Here is a 9150-nt window from a genome sequence, read left to right as displayed (position 1 = left end):
TCTGCTTCTGCTTGCAGTGCTGATTTACTGCTTTAAAGCCAAATTCACACCACGGACTATTTGCTTCTAGTTTGCTGTGCTGTGTTTTCTCAGACCTCCTCCCTTTGCCAAAGTACTATTTGCACCACACTCAGCCACGCAGAAGGCGCCTTAGATTCAGATCAAGTCCCCAGGTAGAAGGGCTCACATGAAAAACCATAAAATTATGAACAGAGTTATTAACATTAGTTATTTGGTGAGGCCATGTCTGCTCCTAACAAAGAGAAATAATGTGCTTTCATACAAGGGTAAATATTGCAATTAACCTGCTCCCCCATCCTTGCCCATCCTGCTCATTTCACACCAGCCCCATAAGTGCAGAACCACCCTGCTCTCTGCAGCACCAGGGTCATCTCCCTTCTGGATTCAGAGAAGGAACTATAATGAACACTCTGACTTCCCAGACACCTCCATCTACTTTGATTCTACCTTAGCTTCCTTAAACCACACCAAATGTGACTGAGGCAATAGTTTTCAAATCATTTTTCTTCCTTCTCTCCCTTAATATTCAATAGTTTTTATATGTAGGAAAAATCAAGTTGAGACAATGTGAATTTTATAGCAAAGACAAAAGATCTAATCAAGTTTTTGTATTTAAGTAGCCTTTGGATTTTCACGATGGCAAAGTCTTCACAGAGATGCCCAAAATCAGCTTAACGCAGCCACAAGAGGGAGTCTGAAATCTGTTACTGCCCAGATGGATTCTGGCTTCTAAACTCTTCCAGTACAAGAGCACAGAGAGAGCTTCAAAAGGATTCTACAGTCCTGAATTGAGCAGAACCATTTGAAACCAGGGCATCTCCAACTACCAGATGTTTTGAAGAGAGACATTCTCGGAAATATGCTGTTGTGCTACTGCCACACAAGTCTGCTGTGCCAGAAATGCACAGTCCCACCTTACTGAGATTGGAAATTACACTCAGATTTTACTCTTCCCACACACAGTCTGAAAGAATGGAGCAGATTCTGCCGAATCTGACCCACAGTGGAATAAGCTACAACACTGGCTTAACATTTTGTTAATTTAACATGTGATTAGAAATTCTGGCAAAGCTGAGATCCCACGGCACAACAAATAACACTTCTCACAGGGCCAGGGAAATATCTGTGTTGAATCTGTGTCTGCTCTCCATCTGCCAAAAAATTGTCAAGACACATTCCTCAAAAATACTTTTATGGTCTTTACTGAATCTCGACATCCACTTGTTCTAGTTTCCATTACAGCTCCAAAGGGGCATCCAGGTTTGAGTAAAGCCACAGGATTTTGAGCAGAAATAGCTGCCTTCAGGCACTGTCCAAAACACCATGAAAAGCCTCTGGCAACACTTTTCCAGAGATTTAGCCAAGAGATAAAGACAAGAAACAATTATTACAGAGAGGTTAATGAAGGAAATGCTCAGACTACAGCTGAATTATACTTGACTTTATCATTTCATTGTCCTCCTCTGCTGATCTCTTTTGTACTTTTACCTGCCCACTCCTGCTTGAAACCGAAGAGGGAATCTAGGCCAGCAGACAGTTAATTCTGACATTTAAACCATGATCAGTGTATCATTACTGGATCCCACAGCTCTGACCCAAGAGGCTGTAGATTCAGCTGTCAAGAAACAGAAAATGATCTTAAACCTTTGAGACTCAGCATAAATCACTTTTTTTTTTTCTTACAGTATTAGCCAACTAAAGGGTGGGGTTCCTATCAGGCTGTTGAAAAAACCTGCCCCCCTACTTACGAATGTCTTTCTTTTCAGAAGCAATCTAATAGGAAAAAATACTCTTTAATTGTGATTAGGGGCTAGCTACTGGAATGCCCATGCCCGTTAATTCCAGAGTAGATGTTCAGCAGTGCAATGGTTCATACAATATGCTGACAATAGTAAGTTATTAACAGAACATGGTAAGATCTAAAAACTCCTGATCAACCGTTGGAGTGGGTCAGCAAAGATCTGATGTGATACATGTTAACATCCCAGAACAATTCATCCTCCGCTCGGCCAAACCTCATTCCACTCACTCAGCTGAATGCAATTAGAGCCCAAGCTAGTCCTAATTTCAGCCTCTGCAGAGAAGGGTTATCTTCCTTCAGCAAGAGATGGTGGCAGTGATGGGCAAGGAGAAACTGCAAAGGTGCAGCACCAGCTCACGGATTTAGGCAAGGAGCTGCTAAGACAGCCTGGTATGCACATTAAATGGAAACATAGCACCTGCCTTGAGTTTCAGTGCATGCACCCCAGCAGAAAGTAGCAAGAACCCAGAGGCCACACAGTGCACAAGCTGTTTTTAGATAAATGGTATACAATTTTCCCCCAAGCTCCATGGATCAGAAACATATGCTGCAGCTATAGAACCATTACAGTTTAATCCCACCTCAAACAAGGAGATGGTAAATCTTCAGATCCTACTACCAGCAGGCTACTCAAGAAGCAGAGCACAGTTCCAATCTTTGCCATGGTTCAGGTGAGACAATCTCACTCAGAGCAAGTTAAACTGCATATTGCTTTGGAAAAACAAGTTCACTGGAATTTTTATGACCTTGATAAAAAGGTTTTTGCTATTGGATGGAGTCAAATGAAAGACTAGATCCAACTCCTGTGAAAAACATGACTTTCAGATATTGTAGAAAAGATAAGTTTTAAAAAGCTAACTCCTCCATCAAAAAGACCACCACAGTGAAAAAATGGGAAGGATTTGCCCCAAACCCTTTAAGTCATGGCCTTGAGACAGAATAAAAGCTCCTTTCTTACATTGCTTAATGGGGTACAAGATCCTTTAGGAGAAATTTCTTCCTGAAATAAAATTGAAAATTTAATATGATATTTTTCTGATAAAGTAGCTTGTGTTCCCCCAATAGAACAGTCCAAAAAGTGGAAGTCCCTAACCATTTTTGTATGAGCACATGGGAAGCACAACAGGGATCTTTATGGCAGCAACTGCACTGCCCCCATACCTAGCAAATGCCAGATTCCACTAACTCCTTGCTCCAAGACAGATTTTAGGTTAGACCTCTACAGGAGCCCCTTGGAAAGAATGCACAATTATCACTTGCAAGACTAAGGGAAGACATTAATGACTTGTTTGTTCCCAGAGTTTCCTTGATCCATGAGGCAATGTTCTCAGTAAGTAAATCAAGTCTCACGCCAGTTTGTGATGGATGGGCCAGCAGTCAAAGACTGGAACTACGTTTGCACACATCACAGACAATCCTGGTAATCATGATCAACCAGCTGACGTTACTGGTGCCCAGAGGGTCCCAAGGGCTGTGTGACTGCAGAGAGCTCTGAGCAAAACAGGGAAATGCATTGTTCTCGTTGCTATGAGTTTAAAGAAGTCTGCTCAGCCATGTAATGGTTTTGGGCTCTTTAATTATTAGTGATACCCAGCACACACCACACAATTTACATGTGCAAGGGCCACATCTCTGCACTTGAGTCACGGCACAGCCTGCCCACTTCACCAGGACCAGAAAAAGAGCCTGCTGCCAAGGGGAGAGGGCTTCAGCTCCCCTTCCGTGGGTGGGTTTGGCTCTGGTCTGGGTCTAGAGTGATAGGCATTCTCAGGCAGAGGACGGTCTGTCTTCACCTTCGTCACCTGGAAAGAAATGCAAAGAAGTGACACAACTTCTCACAGCATTTAACAGCCAGCTTGAGTCAGAACTTCAAGGAAGGACCACCAAGAAGCAAACAATAGTAAGGACACGTTGTTCAGCTGATGAGGGCTCCTCAGTACTTCTAAGAAAAGGGAAAGGAGGGCTGTTTCTACAACTACAGAACAGCTCCACGTGAGCATGAGCTTCATTCCTAAAGGAAAAGCCTCCACCAGGAACAGCAAAAAGCAAGAATTTCATTGCCTAAGAAAAGCACAAGTCTTCTGGAAAAGCAACCCTGGAAAATGCCGCCAGTCTTGACTTCTACCATCCCACAGACTTCCAGCGCCGAGTTCACGAAACACCATCGGGCCGTGAGATGCTGGAGACCTGGTCTGGACAAAAACGCGCATAAAGGAAGGCGAGCAGGACGTGCCTGTGCGCCCCAAAGGCTAAGAAGTTACCTTGGAGAGGTCTCCCAGGTCGGGCCTCACCCAGCCCAGCTTGTCCAGCACGCAGGAGTCGAAGGCCGCCTGCTGCTTGCGGCAGCGGCGCAGCTCCTGCTGGTTGGTGTAGTCGATGCACGTCCAGTAGGCGGTGAAGGGCTCGGCGCAGTGCGTCCGGATGCTCCTGGGGGACAGCACAGCACAAACCCCTCAGCAACCACCGCTCAGCCTCTTCTCACTCCACCCTCAGCTCGGGGCGGGGACAAGTGGTTTTTGCAGGTTTAAGTTCTCAGGAGCGTCTAAACCGTGAGTCAAGTCAGTATTCGATACAGGTGCCTGTGGAATTTCCATCGCTGCAGCTACAAGTTAATGGCAGCAATGACTTAGCTGGTATGTGGAGGAGGTTTTTGCTGGGTGGATGTTCACAGCTCCTCCACGGGACATCTTTGTTTTGCCAAATAATTTAGTTACCTTATATGGTGCCCTAACGCTTCCAAATAACTGGAAGCTCAAAAAGCCATGCTTAGAGCAGAGGTTTTAGCTGCTGCACTGGAGGTGGACATGCCTTGAGGTAATTAAATTAGGCCCTTCACGAACAGTGCTGGCACATGCCTTGGAGCTACATGTTTGGTCAGGAGAGGCAGGTGGTGCACCTGCTCAAGCTTTCTCAGTGGTTCACCTGTGAGACAGGGAGGACAGACAATGCAATGCTCAGGTTTGTTTCCTGGAGTTCATCACTGCTGCAAGGTGCAGCAGCCTCACACCACTGCCCTGAGCTCCCAACAAAAACCCAGGCCGCGTGCTCTGGAACAAAGGCAAAAGAGCTTCAAGTGACAGGATAAATCCATGTATAAATAAGCAAGATAAGACACATGGCCACTATTCCCAGGAGTTAAGTTTAAGAAGAAAGTGTAAAAGTTTTGAAGGCCGTGATGGCGGCAGCATTTTTAAGTAGAATAATGGAATTACAGAATAGTTTGGGATGGCAGGAGCCTTAAAGTTCATCTCATTCCACCCCCTGCCATGGGCAGGGAACACCTTCCACTATGCCAGGTCACTCCAAGCCCCATCCAACCTGGCCTTGGACACTTCCAAGGGATGAGGAAGCCACAGCTTCTCTGGGCAACCTGTACCAGGGCCTCACCACCCTCACAGGGCAAGATTCCTTCCTAACACCTAATCTAAACCTGCCTTCTGTCAGCGTGCAGCCATCTCCCCTTGCCCTGTCACATCATACACCCTTGTCACAAGTGCCCCTCCAGCTCTCTAGTAGCCGCTGCTGGTACTGAAAGTTGCATTAAGGTCACCCCGGAGCCTTCTCTTCCCCAGGCTGAACAGCCGCAGCTCTCCCAGGCTGTCTCCACAGCAGAGGTGCTCCGCTGGAACGAGTGACCGCCAGCCTCGAATGACACTGCCGGGCACGGCCCCGCAGCGCCGTCACCTCCAGGCCCTGCGGCTGCGGCGGCGTCTCCCGGCCGGGGGCCGCTCACCTGAAGAAGTCGATGGCGCACTGGTTCACCTGCCGGCCCTCCCTCAGGCACTTGCGCGGGTCCTTCTCCTCCCAGCGGCACAGCATGAACTCCTTGTTGGGCCGGTCGCACTGCGAGCCGTAGTGGTGCGCCGCGGCCTTCAGCACGGCCGAGCTCACCGCCACCTGCGGCGGGGCACAGCGGCCGTGAGGGCGGGCGGGGAAGGCAGGGCAGGGCGGGGAAGGTCCCGCCGGCCCTCACGCACTCACCTCCGGCACGTCGAGCTCCTCGAGCGGGGGCACCCGCAGCACCCCGGGCATGGCGGCTCTCCTTGAGCGCCCTCAGCGCCCGGCCCGCACCGCGCACGCGCGGCCGCGCTGCGGGCGGGGGGGCGGGGCCTGGGCGGGGCCGTTGCCGTGGTGACCGGGACGCGGCGTCGGGGCCGCCATGGAGCTGGTGCGGGGCCGGTACCTGGGGGGAGTCATGCGCGGCAGGTGGGACAACGGGAAGGGACACGGGGGGAACGGGAAGGGACACGGGGGGTGCTGGGGGAAGGTGGAAACGGGGGGGGGGGGGGGGTCCGGGAAGGGGCGGGGGGGAGCGCGGGGAGGCGGCGGAGCACGGCGGGGTTCGCGTGGGAGCGGCGGGCCCGAAGGGAGGGCAGGGGGGTACTGGCAGGGCAGGGGAGTCGCGGGCATTGCAGATGGGCCATGGGGACAAGGGAGGGGTCGCAGGGGGCGCGGGGTTGCCGCCGCTCACCCCCGCCGTCTCTTCCAGGATGGAAGGATTCGGCTACTACACGCTGCCGACGGGCACGCAGTACCGGGGCTCGCTGTGGGACGGGATGTTCCACGGGAAGGGCCAGCTGCTGAGCCGCAGAGGCGGCGGATACCGGGCGCTCTGGGACCGCGGGGTGCCCACGCAGGTACGGCCGAGGCGGGGGGGATTCACCCCGAGGGGCCTCCGCTGGCAGAGTTTGGAGGTGAAACACGCGGATTTCCGAGCCAAGCCAGCGTTCGACCCCTCGGGGAGGGGGGAGGCTGCTGGCGGCCGGGCACCACGGACAGGATTCCCGACACAGGGCGAGCGGAGCCGCGCTGGGCTCTGCCGGTGCGACCTGGCCTTGGCGTTCCGTCCATCCATCACGTTTATTAACTCTGCACTCAAAACGTGTTTTGCAGGGGAAATACACTTTTACAGATGGTCTCGAATACGACGAGGAAAAATGGCTCTACTGCGACGGCTACGACAGGAGATTCTACACAGAAATCTGTTCTGGTTTTAAACCGCCAGGTACTAAATTGCGTTTGCGATCCTGAGAGTCTGGAAGGAATTAAACTAACAACTTTGCTTAAGAAAGATTAATTCAGCTACATGAGTAACATGGAGCAGAAATGCTCTGGCTAATTTCACACAAGCCTGAGATGCTGCCAGGAGAATGTGGACACCACCTTCCACCAGCACAGCCTGGGGTGCAGCTCTGCACCCACAGCGGCTCTCTGCGAGCAGGACAGCCCTTTGTTATCTGCAGCTTTTGGCATCCTGGTTAACCCTTTCATGCCGCTCCCCCTCACGGCATCAGCCGGGTGCTTTTGATACAGAAAAGTCCAGCAAAAGCAATTAGTTTGCATCCAGGACACCAAATGAAGTCTCAAGCATCTGCCCCACGTAGCTTTTTAGTAGATACCAAAACAGACGTTTCTGTTCAGTCTGTGTTTTTGCTAAAGACTTTTATAATGTTGTTATTTATTGTAGTCAAAAGGTGGGTTTATAGGGAAAAAAAGTGAGTAAAATCTGTAACTTAATACACACAATACATAGAATATTTTAGTGATGACATGGAGTTCTGTGAAGCCAGTGATTCTCTCCTGGCCCCATTTTGGATTTTAGGGTTGGATTCGTAATGTTAACTTGGTGGGCTGAATCACAGGACTGTGCATGAGGAAATCAAAATGATCGTTTTTTATCACACAACCTTTGTGTGTGCATTTTTCCATTTTCATTTTCCCCATCTGCAAAATTGATGAAATGTTTTACGAAGTTTATCGTGAGGTAACTCTGTTATTTTTGTAGCAAACACCATGGAGATGTATGTTAGTTATCTTGATCAAAGGCATAAATTTAAAAAAAAAAAAATCAAACCTTGTTTTTTCCCCTTCAGGCATTGCTCAGCTTACAAATCTGGATCCTCCCAAAATAATCCCAGAAGGTTGTTATGACTGTGGTGATGGATTCTATAACCCCAAAACCAGAGTAGTTGTTGACTACAAACACAAGTTTCTGAGAAATGCAGGTATGATTTAACTTCTTCTGCAAGGTAAACTGAGAAGGGTTTATTATATCTTCTAGGATGCCTGATTAAAGCCAAAACATAAACAGCTCCATGACTCAGTTCTATTATCACTGAGCTAAAATATCCTTAACTTATTTATTTTATCAGTGATTTATGTATCCCCAGAGCAGTACAAATCATATTTTGCAAAATTACAATGAAGTATTCCCAAGCATATATGAATAAATATGTTTTATTACCATTTGGTATGTTAATCTCAGAAAAATCTTCAGTCTCTCCTGTTATGATCTCAAGCAAGGGAGTGGTTGTGAGGGGCACATCTCTGATCCTGGAAGCTGAAAAGCTCCATGTTGTCAACCAGCAAAGTGCTTAAGCATGTGCTGATCTCTACATGTTGGAATAGTCCAGTTTATTAAAATGAGTCTGGGTCTTACCTTCCTGAGCAGGAAACCTTCACTTGGAGAGGTGTGTTTGGAGTAGAGTCTGGCAAATACACGGATAGGTCCTCAAATGAATTAACCTTGGGGAAAATTAGTTCTTACCAAGCCAAAAGAGAAACTTTTCAAGTTAAAAGCCAGGGAAGATCCCCAAACAGTTGACACCAGGATAACTAAAAAAAATGTAGTCTGACCTGAAAAAAACCTACTTTGTGTTCTGGCTATTTAATCTTTGTGTTTATTGCCTTTTCAGTGCAGAGGGTTTTAAAATGCAACTGATTTCTGAAAGCAGCCACCGACTCTGATTTTTTTTTTTCCCCCTCAAATGTCCAAATTGGAAAACCTTTTTTTTTTTTTTTTTTTTTTTCCTAGAAAACAGAACATTTCATTTTCAGCGTGCTACAGTTTAACAGTTTTGTTGCTTGGAAACTCCATTTTTCAGCAAATTTACTATTTGTTGAAAAAAAATTCTGCTCTGCTCTACTTTCAAGAGCTTTTGTGAGTGTGCACTGTGATATTGGAGGAGGGAAGTGGGGAGGGGTTAAATGAATTGGAGATACCATCTGCTATAAAATATACCCTGTGATACATGGCCTGTTTTATAAACGTTGAATAAAAACTGATCTAGATTATTACAAATGGCATTGATCCAAAATACTGGAATGCAGTGGGCCTACTGATGAGGAAGATAAGCAACATGCTTTCCAAAAACACAGGAACCTACACAGATTAGTACAGGAGGGAACGCCTTGGAATTCAATTTATTGTTTTTTAATCTGTTCTTTGAACTCATTGTCCTTTATGACATTTATCTCAAACCCTACAAATTATACCAATCAATACTGGCCCAGCAGCCCGGCGCAGCGTGCGGCCTGACAGTGCTGGA

General features: G+C 47.8%; 2 protein-coding genes across 3 annotated transcripts in view; one reads left to right on the top strand and one right to left on the bottom strand.

Moving 5' to 3' along the window:
* Positions 1-3378: 3378 nt before the first annotated feature.
* On the bottom strand, positions 3379-5911 carry NDUFA8 (NADH:ubiquinone oxidoreductase subunit A8). Its single transcript, XM_053962036.1, has 4 exons — positions 5804-5911; positions 5556-5719; positions 4084-4249; positions 3379-3624 (listed from the first exon to the last, which is right to left on the bottom strand). Exons 1-4 carry the CDS (start codon positions 5852-5854, stop codon positions 3487-3489), a joined length of 519 nt encoding a protein of 172 aa, XP_053818011.1. The 5' UTR covers positions 5855-5911; the 3' UTR covers positions 3379-3486.
* Positions 5912-5930: 19 nt separating this feature from the next.
* MORN5 (MORN repeat containing 5) overlaps positions 5931-9150 on the top strand; it is a 14582-nt gene continuing 11362 nt past the window's right edge. For both annotated transcript variants that reach the window (XM_053962035.1, XM_053962033.1), the window contains exons 1-4: positions 5931-6028; positions 6312-6459; positions 6716-6827; positions 7696-7827. In XM_053962035.1, the coding sequence (XP_053818010.1) occupies positions 5982-6028; positions 6312-6459; positions 6716-6827; positions 7696-7827 (439 nt within the window). In that variant the 5' untranslated portion in view covers positions 5931-5981. The remainder of the gene's footprint in view (positions 6029-6311; positions 6460-6715; positions 6828-7695; positions 7828-9150) is intronic.

Source organism: Vidua chalybeata, chromosome 21 (genome assembly GCF_026979565.1).
Source record: "Vidua chalybeata isolate OUT-0048 chromosome 21, bVidCha1 merged haplotype, whole genome shotgun sequence".
NCBI classification, from domain to species: domain Eukaryota; kingdom Metazoa; phylum Chordata; class Aves; order Passeriformes; family Viduidae; genus Vidua; species Vidua chalybeata.
This window is presented reverse-complemented; position numbering and strand designations above follow the sequence as displayed.